We start from the raw sequence: 17578 nt of genomic DNA, 5'->3' as shown, positions 1-17578 counted from the left end.
TTTGGATTTAAATTGGTTGAGTTATTCGTAGATTTGTAAGACACGTTTTCTCATACGCGAATTAGGACCAGCAGAAATTGAAACTAAGATCGTGGTCTCGTCTGTTTTCCGATCGGCACGAGATTTTGTGGGAAGCTTCATGACGTCTACGGCTAGCTTTTCACCGGAGGAATTTGATAGTTAACCGTTGGTCTGTATTTTAGAGTTTCGTCTTTGAGGTTGTTTGTTTCTGTTTTTCATGTCCAGTTTGCTTCAAGGTTGCTTTTGGTTGTGACTTGTTGTAGGACGTTTCTGGACTGTTTCAGAGGCAAGGAGAGTCTCTCCTGAGTTTATTTATTGTTAGAATCAATTTGTTAAGGTAAGTGCATGACCATGAGCTTATCTGAGCGATTGGGTTGTATGATTTATTTTGTGTGATAATATATATGTGCGGTGAATGTGTTTTTGGGTGAATTGTTCAATGACTAGTGTGTTTGTGTTGTATTTGTGTTTATACCCTTTTATTTGCTTGTGTGTACAGCTCGTAGATGGGAGGATCGCCTCATTAAGTATTTATGATAATACTTACGCATTTTATTGTATTGTTGATGAAGGTAAAGATAAAGTATGATCGTGGAATCATGGCAAAGAAGAGAGGATGATCTATGAACTCGTTTGTTTTATTTTTGTGTTTTGGTTATTGGAACCCGGTTAGGATTGTTAGTTATTCTTGGTTTTGTTGGTCGATTTATTTATTTATTCATTCATAAAATTGTATTTTTGACTTGCTGTTTAATTGTTGTTTTATTTGTTAGTTTAATTAGATATTTATGAGAATATTTAATTATGTTTAAGAAAAAATGGGTCTGGTTGTTTCACAAACTCTATGTTAAAAGAGCTAATTTAAGGTTGCTTGTGCTTTAGTGAGTTTAACTGCTTATGTTCTTTAAAGTGTTTTGTATTAGAAGAATAGATATTGTTCTAGAGTTAGATCGGATTTGTTATCCCTTTTATATTGACTTTCAAATGGAAATATAAACTTTTATCTTCTTCGAATTTGGAACTCGAGCTACATTGTTGGAGTAGAGTATCTGGAAATTAGCAAACATGTTTTGCAGAGAATGCAATGGAAGGAGGTCTTAGATGGCAAGATTGAGAATTTGACGCATAACATGTAGAGGAAGCAATGCATTTTAGTTAACAAAATTGGCACACACACACGAGATAATATAGGACTCAAAATGTTCAACATTGCCTACTTTTTCATTAGGTGGCTTCTCCCATGGAAAACCATGTGTATTTTGTTGCTCAACTCATGTGTTTCTCTATATTAATAAAACACTGATTGTGGAAGTCAAAACTTACACAATCGAAATTATATTTAGGGTACGTCTGTGGGATGATACTTTGCGAGATTTTAAAGAAAAGTGATTGCAAACAACAGATAGTGTTCTTGATATTATTGATAAATAGATGTGTTTGATTGTACAAGTGATTAGATTATGAAAAGAAAAGTGTTTTGCCTTCAAAGTCAGAGCTCTTGAGTCGTCTGAAGTTGAGGGCGTTATTTGTGTGTCTCTCTTTTATGCGAAGTCCTTGAGTCGCTTCATATAGACTTGATAAATCGCCTCTCCTGCAATATTCTCGGAAGATTTGAATATATCCTTAAGTCGGTTCCAGAACCTTTCTGCCTTAAGGAAATATTCCTTATTCTTCAGGGACTTCGGGAAGATTTTCTGATTTGATATAATCCTTGAAGATTCTTCCATATCATTTCTGTGATTCTCGTAAATGATCCGGTTTCCCTGGAAATTATCCTTTGAGCGAGACAATATTTTACAAGTCTTTGCCTTGGGTGTTCTTGATGTTTTCCCTCAGGATACTTCCTCTATGTTCGGTGATCGTTCGAGAGGTGGCTTCGGGGTATCCGGCGTGTTTTGGCTCGGGTGCGGTGACGACTGCATGTAGCAAACTATCTCCCAAGGCGATGTAGGCTTTCCCCGTAGCGTTCTCATAATCGGCTTGGGTTACTGATATATCCCTATTTTCACTGATTTTATCTAAGTTTTAAGTATAAGATTTTGAGTCTTTATGTTGATTCTCGAGTATTTTTAGTGTCTTTTCAGGTATTCTATGCAGTGGGACAACAATGGAAATGAGGATACATTTTGCAGCAAAAGCTAAGGAAAAGGGAAGCTAATGATGATTTTGGACTCAAGAATCAAGAGGAGTGTCGTTCGACACCAGTTTCGGCCCAACAAAGTCCATGACGCTTTCAAGTTTACAGAAGAGAAAATTTGCCCCAGAAGACTTCCTTATTTGCATTATTAGTCCCTGGACGTTTTATAGGGTTTATATACATTTTTTTAGACCCTAGTTTCGATTATCAATCTTTTTTGCAAAACCCTGTTATAGAGAGACATAAGCTATTCATCCATTGTTTTCAGAGATTCATTCAGTTTTGAATACAGTGAAGAGATTCTTTCTTTCTCTCATCCTTATTGATGTGTTTATGTTTTCATACTCAATTATGTTGTTTGCTTCAATCAATATGTCTGAGTAATCTGCTTGTCAGGAATAGGGTTTCTCATTAGGGATTCATATGGTTTAGTAGATTGCCTCCTCTGCTAGGTTATCTGTAGAGTTCTTCATCTTTAATTATGCTTAATGCTAGATCTAGAGAAATTAACTAGATCTTGAATCCAGACAATAGATATGCCCACCATAGGTATCTGTAGTTGGATCTATTATTTGATGAGCCTTGTTTATAGGTGTGTAATAAGAATCAGCCTATCTACTAAGGTGAACAATCGAACTCGTTAAGAATGCATATTTAGGTTAATAATCTTTCGGCTTCTCGGGTTATTCTTAGCTATAGATATAGGGAGTTTCGCGGAACACCACCGGTTATTCCATTATTAGAGTTTGAGTTTAAGAATGGTTCGATAACAACCTATCTTTCATTAGATCTACTAACCAATAGTTTCCTTAGAATACCCTGATCCTAGCTCTTTTCATAATCGTTTACAACACAATCAACTTGCTCTCTTTTTACTTTATTTACTTATTATTTCAATCATCACCTGCTAGCTTAATCTTGACATTGAACTCATTGTTTGAACAAAAGCATTTTGTGAATTCGATCCTTAAATACTGCAACTGATCTCTTATTTGAGAGAGTAGTTCTTAGGATAATTTGAACCGTATCAGTTACGTTGTGAAGTTAGCACCTACCCATTTTGTGAACTTACCCCGAGGCGGTTGAACAGACAAAGGACCCAAGGCGTTTTGACATGGCTCGGGGCAAACACATATTTTACCCCGAGGAGACTATTAGTCTTCAACTGTCTGGCTCGGTCTTGCCTGTGGGGGAATTCGACCCCAACAATTAGCCCCCAGCTCGTTGGTTTAAGAGTTAATGCGACGAGCTTCATGGATGGTTCAGCCGAGCCAACAACTTCTTCTTTGAAACTGATTGATCGTTGTCTCCTAACGCTTCATCTTCCCTGACGGTCAAATTTATGTTGCGTGTGACGTTTGTTTCTTGAGAAGAGGAAGCGTCTCGCGTATTCTCGAATTTTCAGCGGATGTGACGCGTTTCACTGAGCTCACGCGCATTTGATGCGCTTGAAACTCTATCAAATAACGAGCTACCCCTTCAAAAATTCACTTTGAAGTTTTTGAAGAAAAATCTTAGGTTTGCTCTCTTCTCTCTGATCTTGATTTCTCTTACTTTATTTTCTTTTCCGTCACAATTCCCCCGTGATTTTGATAGGTTGTGATTTTGCCGGTTAGAAAAAATTAGTTTTCTGATCTCCATCTCTTTAGTGATCTCCCGAGGCATTTTATGAGCCTTTCAAACTCCATCAACTTAGCACACCGCGATGATCTTCCTCCTATTCACAAGCAAAAAATGGTTTGGAGTCCATCCGACGACACCGAGGCGAACATCTCGAGGTTAGATAGCGATGCAGAATCCTCGTCACATGTCCCATAGGAACTGAGCAGTTTTGTGGCTCGGTAGGATACCCTAGCATACATGGCTCAGTAATTAGATTGCTTGAGGATGTCGAGCCGAAGCCTCTTCAGAAAGAAAAGTCGTCCTCTAGTAGTCGTCGAAGCTTGGGCTTCTAACTGGAAGGAAGCGCCCTAGCTTTTAGCTCTCTCCGAGGTGAAGCTTAAAGATATTTACTTCGAACCGGATAAGACGAAGAAGCTTCTGCAGGCTGCGCAAGCGCTTTAAATGGCAAAGGCTCAAAAGAAACCCAAGCCACCTAATGGACTTGAGGGCTCGTCTCGACTTCACTGATGGAGTCACCCTTCGCTGATGGAGTCACCCTTCGCCTTCCTACCCTAAGCCAAAGAGCAAACGATCCCCCCGAGGGATTTTTAACATTGTACGAGGGGTTCTTCTACTTCTGCTTCATGTTGTTTCCGATCTTGAGGTTGTTCCTCGAGTACGTGACCTCATACAAGATTGCCCTTTCTCAGTTTCCTATGCGCGCCCTAAGGCATTGTATGGGGATTATTGTGCGGAGCTATGAAACAAAGACAAATGTTATGCTCGGGCACCTGAAGAACTACTTAGAGATTCACTGAACTCCGAGTCCGATTGATAGGTACTACGCCTCGCTTGCCAAGAATGAGCCATATATTGACCACTTCTTATTTGTGGCCCCCGACGACTCTTCTCTTCATGAGGACCTTCTCGGGAAAATCATGTCGAGATGGGGAATACTTGGTAGATGGTTTGTCACCGAGCCTCCTACTCTTAATACTAACCCTATTTTATTTATTTTCTACAGATCGTACCTTCAAGTTCCTTGAATACTGCCTTGCCGACCTCATTCAAGCTCAAAAGGAATTATCTGCTCAGAAGTGCAATTGGCAGAAGCATTTTTGTCGAGAAAGGGTTAAGAGGGCTATAAAGTTATCACATGGCGTTTCCTGTTCATCCAGCTCAGCATCCTCTGATCATCAATCCAGATTCTTTGTCGAGATGCAGAAGACAAAGTTGATGCTTTGGGGGTTGAAATCCCAGAAGAAGAAAAAGGAGGCCGAGGCAAAGCGGCTTCTTGAGACGGATGTTGGGACGTAGACAGTTGCTCACGAGGCGACAATTAAATTCAAAAAGTCGCACCTGAGGCGACTTCTGTAGAGGGAAACAAGGTTGTGAATCCTCCTTCCTTGGCCACTGAACCAAGTCATACCGAGGCGAATGAGAAACGTCAAGTTTCTAAAACTATCGCCCTTGAAGCAGGTGTGTTGCCGATCGTCACCCCCGAAGGAACGGATGCGTCGATGGTGATGGCCTTGCCGGTTGATCGCAGGCCAAGGCTTCCGGGAAGCGCCAAAGGAGCAAAGATCGTGAGGCGAAGAAAAAAAATAAAAAGAAGAAGAGCTAGGAGGAAGGCCTGCCAATTTACGAGGATAGGATCGCCTCGGTGAATTTTATCGCCTTCTGTACGGGGCATCTTCTTCCCCTACAGAGAATCTTCTAGAGGTTGTGCGATACGACGAAACATCGTCATGTTTTCTGAAGGTAAAACATGTTCTTCTTGTTCCTGAACTGAATTATACTAGGGTGAATTTCTGTTATGACATCCCTTTGTTTTAGTTTTCAATAGGCTTTTTCCTCAATGAACAAAATGGTCCGAGCTTACGACTCTGTGATTTGGAGTTGCTTAGATACATACCAGAAGTTGGCCAAGGAAAAGCTGGCCGTTGCTAAGCGCGTTTAAGTCGTGGCTAGAGCGAAGGCAACTGAGGCGAGTTTGACAAAGGAGAAGGCCGAGGAGGACGTGATCGATCATACGATTAAGGCAGGAAAGGTAGCCGCGCACAACCTTAAAAAGAAAGGATAAGTAGGCCGCCGACCTTGAGCACCTTAAGCATATGCTCAGAGAGGAGAAATCGTTTTGAGAAAACAAAGTAGCTCAGACACGCAAGGCCACAAAGCGGGAAGTCTCGGTGAAGAGAAGTGATCTATATGCTAAGTCTGTGAAAGACTCTCAAAGAATCAGAAGGTTTCAAGTCGAGCTGAGGAGATCGCGCACGTGGCTCAATCTCAGTCGTTCATCTCTAACGGAAGAATCTTATCTTTCTCGGTTTTTTCATTTTGTTTAAGTTGCTTTGTAATTTTTGTTTCGTATCATCATGATTCAGAGTTTTTGAATCGAGAGGTTAGAGAGAGAGAGAGTAGAACAATTGTAAAGAGAGAGAGCTCAGTTTTGAGCTAAGAAGTTTAGTGGATTCCGGAGAAATCTCCGACGAGACGTAGGATTCCAAATTAGAATCTGAACTCGTAAAATTCTCTTGTCTCCATTCTAAGTTTCTCGGTGTCTAGTATCAAACGAGTGTGAGAGAAAGTGAGATTGATCGGTGTTCTTGAGGATCAAAAGCTCACAAATTGGTAGTAGAGCCAGGTAGTGCTAAGGTTTTAGATCGAATCAAAGATGTTGAACAATAAGCTCAAGATATCTCAGTTCGACGGATCCGGCGGCTTCTCTCTTTGGAAGACGCGAATGTTCTCTCACCCAAGAGTAATGGGGTTAACAGACGCTTTGGTGGAACAAGCTCCATTACCACCAATGAAAGCAGAAGAAGAATCAGATCCAGCCAAGAAGAAACAACGGATCGAGGAAGAATGAGCGAGGATCGATATAGATGAGAAGGCGATGGATATGATCTTCATAAACGTCGGTGATAAGGTTCGAAGAAAAATCGAAAACTCAAAGACTGCAGCTGAGGCTTGGGGAACTCTCGACATATTGTATTTGGTAAAGTCACTTCCAAATCGTGTCTACCTTCAACTTAAGGTCTATAACTACAGAATGCAAAACTCAAAGACGCTTGAAGAGAATGTAGATGAATTTCAAAAGATGATTTCAGATTTGAATAATCTTCAGATTCAAGTTCCTGATGAAGTTCAAGCAGTTCAAGCAATCTTGATATTAAGTGCATTACCTGATAGTTGTGATATGCTTAAGGAAACGCTGAAGTATGGAAGAGAGGGCATTAAGCTTGATGATGTGATTAGTGCAGCTATATCAAAAGAACTGGAACTAAGAGATAGTTCAAGTGGATAAAGACCCGTAGGAGAAGGTCTATACGTCCGAGGAAAGACTCAGGCTAAGGGAAGTGAGAATTACCAATCCGGTAAATAGAAGGGAAGAAGGTTTGTTGGATATGTGGAAAGGAAGGACACTTCAAGAGGCAGTGTTATAAGTGGCTTGAGAAGAAGAAAGGTAATGGTGCAGGAGAAACAACACTGGTATAGGATGATGCTCAAGATTTGGTCGGTTTGGTAGCTTCAGAGGTTAATCTAGGAGAAAGTAAAGGAGATCATGGGGAGTGGATAATCGATACTGAGTGTTCTTTCCACATGACACCAAGAAAGGAGTATCATATAGACTTTGAAGCAAAGTCTGGAAAAGTGAGGATGCCTAATAACTCGTTTTTAGAAGTTAAAGGTATTGGTAAAGTCAGGTTTACTAATCAAGATGGAACGAGTATCATCCTCCTTTGAGTGAGATACATACCAGAGATGTCAAGAAATCTCATATCCATGGGAACGGTAGAAGTAGAAGGATACAAGTTGTACTAACGGAACTTTAAGAGTTAGACAAGGCTCAAACATCTTCATGGAAGAAACTAGGAGAGCCTCCTTGTATATCTTACAAGCACAGCTGATACTACTGAATCTCTAATGGCAGTTTCAGGAGAGATTGATCGGACTCAATTATGGCACAGCAGAATGGGACATATTGGGCAACATGCCATGGAATGTTGAGTAAGAAAGGTTGTTTTGGAAACGATAGAATATCTAAGATAAAGTTCTGTGAGAATTTCGTTGTTGGGAAAACACGTAGGACCAGTTTTGGAACAGCTCAACATGTTACGAAAGAGAAGCTTGATTATGTGCATTCTGACTTATGGGGATCTTCAAATGTACCGTATAGTCTCAGTAAGTGTCAGTACTTCATATCATTTACGGATGATTGGTCAAGAAAAGTTTGGATAAACTTCCTTAACACCAAAGATGAAGCGTTCACATCATTCACTGAATGGAAAAAGATGGTGGAAACACAAAGTGAAAGAAAATTGAAAAAGCTGAGAACCGATAATGGATTGGAGTCCTGTAATCAGAAGTTTGATGGCTTCTACAAGAAAGAAGAAATAGTAAGGCACAGAACGTGTACTTATACTCCATAGAAGAATGGAGTTGCAGAAAGATTAAACAGGACCATAATGAACAAAGTTAGAAGCATGTTCAGTGAAAGTGGTCTTGACAAGTAATTTAAGGGTGAAGCAGCATCGACTTCAGTGTATCTGATCAATAGGTCTCCATCATCTGCAGTCGAGAACAAGATCCCTGAAGAGCTGTGGACTTCAGTAATTCCAAGCTTAGAAGGTCTAAGGAGGTTCGGGTGTATTGTGTATGTACACTCACAAGAAGGAAAGTTAGATCCCAAGGCTAAGAAAGGAGTGTTTGTTGGATACCCTAGTGGTGTAAAAGGCTTTAGAGTTTGGCTGATTGATGAAGAAAATGTGCTATAAGTCGGAATGTTGTGTTCAGAGAAGATGTGATGTACAAAGACATCATCAAGAACTTGGTCTCAGGTATGAATCTTGAACTTTCTTCTGTTACTAATAAAGTTTCTAGTTTTGAATGTGCAGGTTCCAACAAAGATGGAGACAGCTCAGTTCAAAGTGGAGCTACAGAGAAAGCTTTAGATGAATCTCTATAGTCTTTTGCTACAGGTCATGTAGACACAGAATCAGAAGAGAATCAGAGAACTCGACAGATAGCAAGAGATCGACCAAGAAGACAAGTTATACTACCATCAAGACTAAAGGATTATGAGATGGATGAGGAAGTGTTAGATGAGATAGCAGGCTATGCTTACCTCATAACAGAAGATGGAGGAAATCCTGAGCCTGCTAGCTTTCAAGAAGCACTTCAAGATTCTGATAGTGGTAAATGGTTAGAAGCTGCTGATGAGGAAATACAATCACTTATCAAGAACAAGACATGGGTATTAGTAGAAAGAAACAAGTCACAGAAACCAATCGGATGTAAGTGGGTATTCAAGAGGAAAGCAGGCATTGCAGGAGTAGAAAAGCCGAGGTTTAAAGCTAGACTAGTAACAAAAGGCTACTCACAGAAAGAGGGAATATATTTTCAAGAAATTTTTTCACCTGTGGTAAAATATGTCTCCATACGTCTACTACTGTCAATTGTTTTTCACTTGGATATGGAGCTTCAGCAAATGGATTTTAAGACGGCATTCTTACATGGGTACTTGGATGAAATGATTTTCATGGATCAGCCAGAGGGATATGTTCATGAGAAATATCCAAAGAGGGTGTGTTTGCTGAAGAGATATTTGTATGGGTTGATATAGTCTCCGAGAGTGGAATAACAGGTTTAATGAATTCATGCAGAAGATCAGTTATGAGAGAAGCAAGTATGATAGTTGTGTGTACTTTAAGGGTTTACAGAATGGAGAGTATATATATCTACTTTTGTACGTAGATGATATACTGATAGCTTCTAAGGATAAGAAGCATGTATGTGAGTTAAAGGTCTTATTAAACTCGGAGTTTGAAATGAAGGACTTAGGCGATGCAAAGAAGATACTGGGAATGGAGATCATAAGAGACAAAGAAGGTGGTACACTCACTATATCACAAGAGGGTTATCTACTAAAGGTTTGAAGAGATTTTGGAATGGATCAAGCTAAGTCAGTTAACACTCCTATGGGAATTCATTTCAAGTTAAGACCTGCTACATATGAAGAAGTACAAAAGCAGTCAAAAGTTATGAGAACAGTCCCCTATCGAAGTGCAGTTGGGAGTCTCATGTATTCTATGATAGGCACAAGACCAGATCTAGCTCATTCTGTTGGGTTGCTATGCATGTTTATGAGAAAACCTCTAAAAGATCACTGGCAGGCTGTGAAGTGGATACTCAGGTGTATTGTGGGTACTATGGATCGAAAGCTTTGCTATAAGAATGAGGGAGGGCTTGCTCTAGAAGGTTATTGTGATTCATATTATGCAGCAGACAAAGAGAAAAGAAGGTCTACTTCAGGAGTAGTATTCACGTTTGGTGGGAACACAATAAGCTGGAGATCTAGTCTGCAGAAGGTAGTAGCTTTATCGAGTACTAAAGCTGAATACATGGCATTGACTGATGCGACTAATGAAACAGTGTGGTTAAAAGGTCTCGTGAATGAGTTAGGCTTCACACAGAGATCAGTAAACATTCATTGTGACTCACAAAGTGTGATTGCTTTAGCAAAGAATGCAGTTTACCACGAGAGAACCAAACACATTGATGTTAAGTATCATTTCATTAGAGAGTTGGTGAGTAATGGTGAAATACAAGTACTGAAGATTGATACTCAAAGTGTCTCACAACTAAGGTGGAGCTTGTGTTCCGGATAACAGCTGAGTGGGTTTATTCAGGGAGAAGAAGCTGAGTGGGTTTATTCAGGGAGAAGAGGCTGAACAAGTTGGTTCAGGGACAGGAGAGGAATCCAATACTAAACTAAGACAGAAAGTGCAAAAAGATCAAGGTGAGAATTGAAAAGAAGTGATCTATATGCTAAGTCTGTGAAAGACTCTTTGAGAATCAGAAGGTTTCAAGTCGAGCTGAGGAGATCGCGACACGTAGCTCAATCTCAGTCGTTCATCTCTAACGGAAGAATCTTATCCGTTTCTCGTCTTCTTTCATTCTGTTTAAGTTGCTTTTTAATTTTTGTTTCGCATCATCACGATTCAGAGTTGTTGAATCGAGAGGTTAGAGAGAGAAGAGCAGAACAATTTTAGAGAGAGAGAGCTCGATTTTGAGCTAAGAAGTTTAGTGGATTCTGGAGAAATCTACGGCGAGACGTAGGATTCCAAATCGGAATCAAAACTCGTAAAATTCTCTTTTGTCCGTTCTAAGTTTCTCGGTGTCTAGTATCAAACGAGCGTGAGAGAAAGTGAGATCGATCAGTGTTCTTGAGGATCAAAACCTAACAAGAACATTCGGTGTCTAGTATCAAACATTCGGCAACTTTTGCTGAGAGAGTCGAGGCGAAGACGCTTCTCTTCGAACAAGTTAGCGACCGGTATATGCTCTTTGTCTAGGCGAAAGCCAACAATGAGTTGATTACCAAGCTTGAAGGCGGGGGAAGCCTTGAAGAGGAGAAGAAGCAAGTGCTGGCATGGAAAAAGGAATACGATGATGCCGAGGCGACATACAACAAGCTCGTTGTAGAGCTAAAAGAGGAGTTGAAGATCCCTCCTGTTTTTCCTAACTTGATTCCCAATAGCCTCGGGAACAGATCGGCCGAGGGCCTTGCAGATGAGGTTGGCGTTACTGATCATGCAAGCTCAAACCTGCGCGAAGATGAGATGTGCCCTTCCGAAGAGGAGCCTGCTGTGTGATCCCTAGGTGGCACTTTGCTTCTTGTTTCTGTTTTTTTTTTCCCTGTTGATGTAAACACTTATGCCTATATGGCTTTATCTATATTTTGAATGAATATAATGAAGCATTTTCAGACATTTCTTCTTTTGAGTGGCGCTTGACTTACAAAATTCCCAAGTCAATAGTAGATAATAAATTTCGCAGCTGAGGTGATTGGCTCAATGCCGATATATCCGAAATGATCGAGTTTTAGCATAAATTGTCTTTCAAATTTCCCGAGTCAAAATTTGATAAGGAATTTCGTTCCCAAGGTGATTGGCTGGAACCTGTGTATTCGGGATAATTGGGTTTATAGTGACAAGAATTCTCATGGTTGGGATTCAATCCGATTCAGTCATTTACCAGTGTGTAGAAACGAGGTGTGGCACCGGTGTTAGGTATAACCTGAATTTCAGAAGATAGAATTTATAGCTTTCTCGGAGAACTTCTAATCAAATTCTTATCTTGAATATTTGTATAGCGCGTTGTAACTGAGGCGGTGCAATTGAAACTTGAAAATATGACAAACCGAATATCATTGATAAGGAGTGAGATACTTAAGACATCCCAAGTAAAGGACACTTAAAAAACATCTATGTAAAAACTGAAGTGAGAGTATGGACATATGGACCCCACTCCCCCTCCCCCCCACCCCCCCTTTTTGTTTGGGGGGAGGGGGGAGCAGTAGCAGAACTCATCCAAACATGAGCTGCCTACGTAGCCATTTCAGGGTTCAAGTCACCTCGTATGTCAAGTTCATGCGCACTTTCGGTGTTAGTAGTAGTATTTCCTAAGGTGCATGGCGTTCCGGGATCTTGGAACTGCTCTGCCGTTTACATTGGCGAGCTCGTAGACGCCGGAACAGACGACTCTCAAAATTAGGTATGGGCCTTCCTACTTAGCTCCCAACTTTTATGCGTTTAGCTCGGCAGTGTTCTGGAAAACCTCGCGGAGCACACGATCTCTTTCATGAAAACGCCGATGTCTAACCACGGATGATTTTCTTAATATTATTGATAAAAAGATGTGTTTGATCGTACAAGTGATTAGATTATGAAAAGAGAAGTGTTTGCCTTTAAATTTAGAGCTCTTGAGTCGTCTGAAGATGAGGGCATAATTTGTGTGTCTCCCTTTTATGCGAAATATTTGAGTCGCGTTATATAGAGTTGATAAACCGCCTCTCCAGCGATATTCTTGGAAGATTTGAATATATCCTTACATCGGTTCAAGAGTATCTTTGCCTTAAGGAAATATTTTTTATTTTTTGGGGACTTCAAAAATATTTCCTGATTTGATATTATTCTTGAAGATTCTTCCATATCATTTCCGAAAATCTCGAAAATGATTCGGTTTCTCTGGAAATGATCCTTTGAGCGAGACAATATTTTACAAGTCTTTGCCTCTAGTGTTCCTGATGTTTTTCCTCAGGGTACTTCCTCTTGGTTCGGTGATCGTTCGAGAGGTGGCTTTGGGGTATCCGGCGGGTGTGACGATGACTGCGTGTAGCTGACTATCTCCCGAAGCGACATTGGCTTTTTCCGAAGCGTTATCATAATTGGCTCAGGTTACGTGGTGAAGTTAGCACCCTAGGCGTTTTGTAAACTTACCCCCGAGGCGGTTGAACAGACAAATGACTCGATGTGTTTTGACATAGCTCGGGGAAAACACATATTTTACCCCAAAACTACAAGAAATTTGAGTATTGATAGCAGTATAATATAACGTTTTATACATTTTTCCTATGGTTAACATACCCTTTAATTTTAGATTGTGTTGACCAAAATAAAAACGCTTTATTTGGTTGGTTAGATTTTTATGTTCGGAACGTTTTTCAGAAATATAGGTAGTGAATGGGGAAAGCGTTTTGGCATTTTTCATTTTTTATTATTGAAAACTGTACATATGTCACCATTCAACACCTTTTTAAAAATCTGTGTGTTTATTATTTTAAAAAAGAATGGAAATGTGGATTTTAAAAAAGGGATAAAAAGGCATGGACCGCGTTTCAAAGTGAAGTCACGTCCTTACCCTGCGGTCCAACCGAAAACTGCAGTGGGCAATAACCATTTATTTACTATTGATTTTTTTAATGTTATAAATCATTATGTATATATATACTTTTTTACCATATATATATATATATATATATATATCTTCTCTCAGTCTTTTCCCTGATACTCTTCTATCATAAAAAAATTTCTCGTAGCCATAAACATCTCTTCTCCGTTAGATAATAGATTCTCATACTTGGTAAGAAAAGGAAAAACCAAACTTTCTATATTATTCTCTCTTTATATTTACTTTAGCTATATTCTACTAATTGTTTTTCATTCATCTTTTACGGGTCTGTTCATCAAATTTTAACAATCCAAGGTTAAACCTAATTTCATAAGAATTTCAAACTTCTCAGATGCACATTTTGCAGATGTACTGACAGAGACAAATATAAACAACAAAGATTTTGATCGTGATTTAGATGAAATAGAAACAACAAAGATAACAGATGGAGAATATATGACGCAAATAAGAGATAATATTGTAAATATGTTATGGAAAAATCAAAGTAATAGATAATACTTTTTTAACGTGTTGTACTTTTTTATGATGAAAATATTCAATGCATTTGACAATATGTATGTTAAAAAACTTAAAAATTTTCTTTTGATCAATTTTTGTATTACTAGTTTACAAATATCTCTTATTATTTATTTATTAACACAAAACAAAATTAATTATTAATTAATTATTAATATATATAGATATATATAATCTGCACCGCAAATAGTTTTTTCACCAATCAAACATTTTTCTGTACCACTTATTTTGTACAAACCGCACTTATCCGACAAATATATTTTTCCCTCACGTACCGTAGTTGAACCGTACCGCACTACAATAACGCTTTTCCTGCACAATAAAAATCGCGGTTACCTTTCCAACCCGTAGTATTCATAGTATTGGTATATTTTAAACGATATTCATTGTCCACACGGAAAAGATAATTCATTTGCCCGCCTAAGTAAAAATTGGGCTCCAATAAAATCTTTTAATACATTAAAAATATTTACCAATGAAGTTTAGGTCTAGTTTTCTTTAGATTTCACTCACCTCTTCCTCTTCTTCCTCCAACTCAATTGTTTCGTTAATTCTTCTATTTTCTCATCTTCTTCACCTCTTCTTCTTCATTCCTTTTCTTCTCCCAATTTCTTTTTTCAGATCTAATTTTATTTATCCAGATCTCGTCGTCGCTCATGCTCTAACGGAGCTGAATTACTAATTCTCTGACGGTTCCAAGGGATCTCCTATGTCCGTGTCATCTTTTTTAGCCGCGTCGTCTTCGTCACCGTCTCTTAGATCTGTCGCCGTTTCTATATCTCAGTTGGTAAGTTTTTTCCGACTTATTATTAGTGTTTGAGATTTTGATTTAGAGTTCACTGATTTGTGTTTTCATCCATGATTCTAACGAGTTTGTTAATTTTCATGTGTGTTTATTTTTCTAATTCGATTAATTGAGCCACAATGATGCTAAGAATGTCTTTGGTTCGATCTTTGAAGGAATTCATGTTCTCAGAGATGAAAGGGAGGGATTGTTGGGAAATGGATACAATTTTTTCGTCGGAGCGTTGGATCTGAGGCTCTTGGACAGTAGAAGGGAGGAATCTGTCACGGTGACGAATCAAGTTGAGGTGAAATCAGATTCGAGTTTAATCTTGTTACTTGTTTGGGAGTAGTTATCAAGTGGAAGTCTTTTGCTTGCCTTTGTACTTGATTCGCGAAGGAGCTAAGTTGTATCTGTCACTTATGTTTTTTTGTTTGATGTGTTTCCTAAGGACGATTGGATATTGTTAGTCCTGAATAAAAGCCAAAATTTGATGCTTTTGTAAGCAAATATATGAAAAAATCGATTGCATATGTTTATTTTGTTTAAGGTTATAATCTATAAAATCTTTTCAAGTGACAGAACTTTAAACTAGGAGTTAGGAGAAGAAGATTTGGGGACAAAACATAGGTACACAAACCAACTTTTCTTGTCAATTTCAATTTCTCTGTACTCTTTGCTTAACATTTATTTATTTATTTCTTGTACATTAAACAATTTGTGATGTTGTGAATGTTGTTGTGATGTAGGTTTACATCCATGTGATACAAGAATACGTCATCGGTGATATTATACAACATTAAAAATTACATGGTTAGTCGAATTTGTAAAAGTGATGAAGTAAGCATAGACTTTATATCCAATGATATGATGTTTTCTTTTTCTTGTTCATGTGTTGATGATGAAGGAGAAGAAGTTTCAAAAGTTGGAGGTCTAAAGAGTGTGAAGAATTCACAAAGTTATAAGTACAAGAGTAGTATGAAACTATCTTTTAATTTGTATTTTACTTGGTAATATATAGGTATTTTGTATCATGGTTTCATAAAAATATAATAAAATATGTCATTTATATTATTATTGAATTTGTTAATTTATCCAAAAATTAAAAAAAAACTCCGAAAAATTGCTACACAAATAAACAATTAATTGCATATTATAAATGCTATTTAGGTAGAAAAATTGCAAGATAAGGTTGCTATTATAATAGTAAACGTAACAGTAAAACAACGTTGTTATTAGATGATTAATAACAAAATATACTCGCTATTAAAGCGTATAACATTGCATAACATATAACAATAAAAAAATGCTATCGGAAATCATCGACCTATTATCATGGGTGCATATATAGCGCTTTCTACTCCGCTATTGTCTCATTAGATAGCGTTATTCGGCCGCTAAAGATACTTAATTTTTTTGTACTGAACGCGACTATTAGTCTTCAACTGTTTGGCTCGGTCTTGCTTGTGGGGGAATCTGACGGTCTTGCTGGTGGGGGAATCCGACTCCAACACTCATTATGGAAGAGTATCTTACCGAAACATAAATATTAAGGAGTATTTTTATATAATAACAAAATAGAACACGATTAAATGTCTCTTAAAAATTAATAAAATTTACTAATGTATTATACGAGAAAAAAAAAAGTAAAAACAATGGAAAAGTTATCCAATAAAAAATCTTTGACTATATAAAATGCAAAAAGATTCCAACTTTATCTGTGCTACCTTTTATAGACTTTTTTTTATTAACTTCCCTTTTTAATCGCTAATTTCTGTTAACTTTACTAAATTAATCATATAGTTTAATTAACTAATCGAATTAAATCTCTATTCAATACATATGTTAAACAACTTATAGTTTTGTTTATAAATAAAATTAAAAAATAAGACTAGACTCTTTACCTCTTGGATAAATCCATAGATACGCCAATGGTGACATAAAGAAACATTGACTCTAGATGAAAAAAGCTTATCGGGCTGAGTGTATCAAACATATCAGGCGGATCAAGTAGAACAAAAGTAGATCAAGCGTATATAGCGGTACAAATGCGGATCAAGTGGTTTGAACGCTTCAAAATATATGTTGAATGGTGACATCGATAACGTTTTGCAGATCAAATATATAACAAACATATATATTATTGAAACCTTTTTAATCTGAACATTATATTAGTTTTATAAATCTGATTTGCTTTATTTTGAATTTTGTATTGTAAATTTATAATAAAATAATAATAGACTATATTAAAAAAATTGTAATAGCATACCTTATTCTTCAACATATATTTCTTTGCTACTAAATGTACAAATATTTATATGATATTGCTATAATTATTATTTTTTATTGTTTTAGATAAAATATAATAATAGAAAATGTTAAAACTAAAACAAAACTAGATAATTTATGTATTGAACAATATTGTACAAGCTAATAAGCATCTTTAATAAAAATAATATTGATCAAGCCATTTTTAAAATTTTGAAATGGGTAAACTTTTATTAAATAATGCAATTTTGCATATTTTAAAAAAAATTAAGAAAGAAAGAAAAGAAAAAAAAACACAACAAATTATAAACACAACAAAATAGTGGTTTTTGTATCGTAGCATGTAGATCAGTTGTTTTCTTCTCAAAATTGAACTGCCTTTGGGCAGACTGTTCTTTTATTATTTTATTAATGAAACACTGAAAATCCATTTTATTATCTTCAATGAAAAACACATAAACGTTTCTCTTGCTCTGCATAATATCCGCTTTTGT

General features: G+C 37.5%; 1 protein-coding gene, 1 non-coding gene and 1 pseudogene across 4 annotated transcripts; 2 read left to right on the top strand and 1 right to left on the bottom strand.

The window, feature by feature from the left end:
- Window positions 1–1562: 1562 nt before the first annotated feature.
- AT1G43415 (uncharacterized protein) lies at window positions 1563–1994 on the bottom strand (the record flags this gene model as incomplete). Its single annotated transcript, NM_148532.1, has 2 exons — window positions 1563–1784; window positions 1863–1994. The coding sequence occupies 2 exons, from the start codon at window positions 1992–1994 to the stop codon at window positions 1563–1565; spliced, it is 354 nt and encodes a 117-aa protein (NP_683373.1).
- A 4452-nt stretch (window positions 1995–6446) lies between these two features.
- Window positions 6447–10474, top strand: AT1G43387 (annotated as a pseudogene; the record flags this gene model as incomplete). The annotated part of the gene is made up of 1 exon: window positions 6447–10474.
- A 4105-nt stretch (window positions 10475–14579) lies between these two features.
- AT1G09485 lies at window positions 14580–15824 on the top strand. 2 transcript variants are annotated; one of them, NR_143493.1, is made up of 5 exons: window positions 14749–14819; window positions 14993–15123; window positions 15399–15446; window positions 15566–15629; window positions 15724–15824. It is a non-coding gene; the product is annotated as an uncharacterized misc_RNA (transcript). The 2 variants fall into 2 exon arrangements; NR_143494.1 differs by lacking the exon at window positions 15724–15824 and having other exon boundaries at window positions 14580–14819; window positions 15566–15659.
- The last annotated feature ends 1754 nt before the right edge of the window (window positions 15825–17578 follow it).

The sequence above is a fragment of the Arabidopsis thaliana genome (genome assembly GCF_000001735.4).
Source record: "Arabidopsis thaliana chromosome 1 sequence".
In the NCBI taxonomy this organism is placed as follows: domain Eukaryota; kingdom Viridiplantae; phylum Streptophyta; class Magnoliopsida; order Brassicales; family Brassicaceae; genus Arabidopsis; species Arabidopsis thaliana.
The sequence above is the reverse complement of the archived record's forward strand: the minus strand, read 5'-3'. Positions and strand labels throughout refer to the sequence as shown.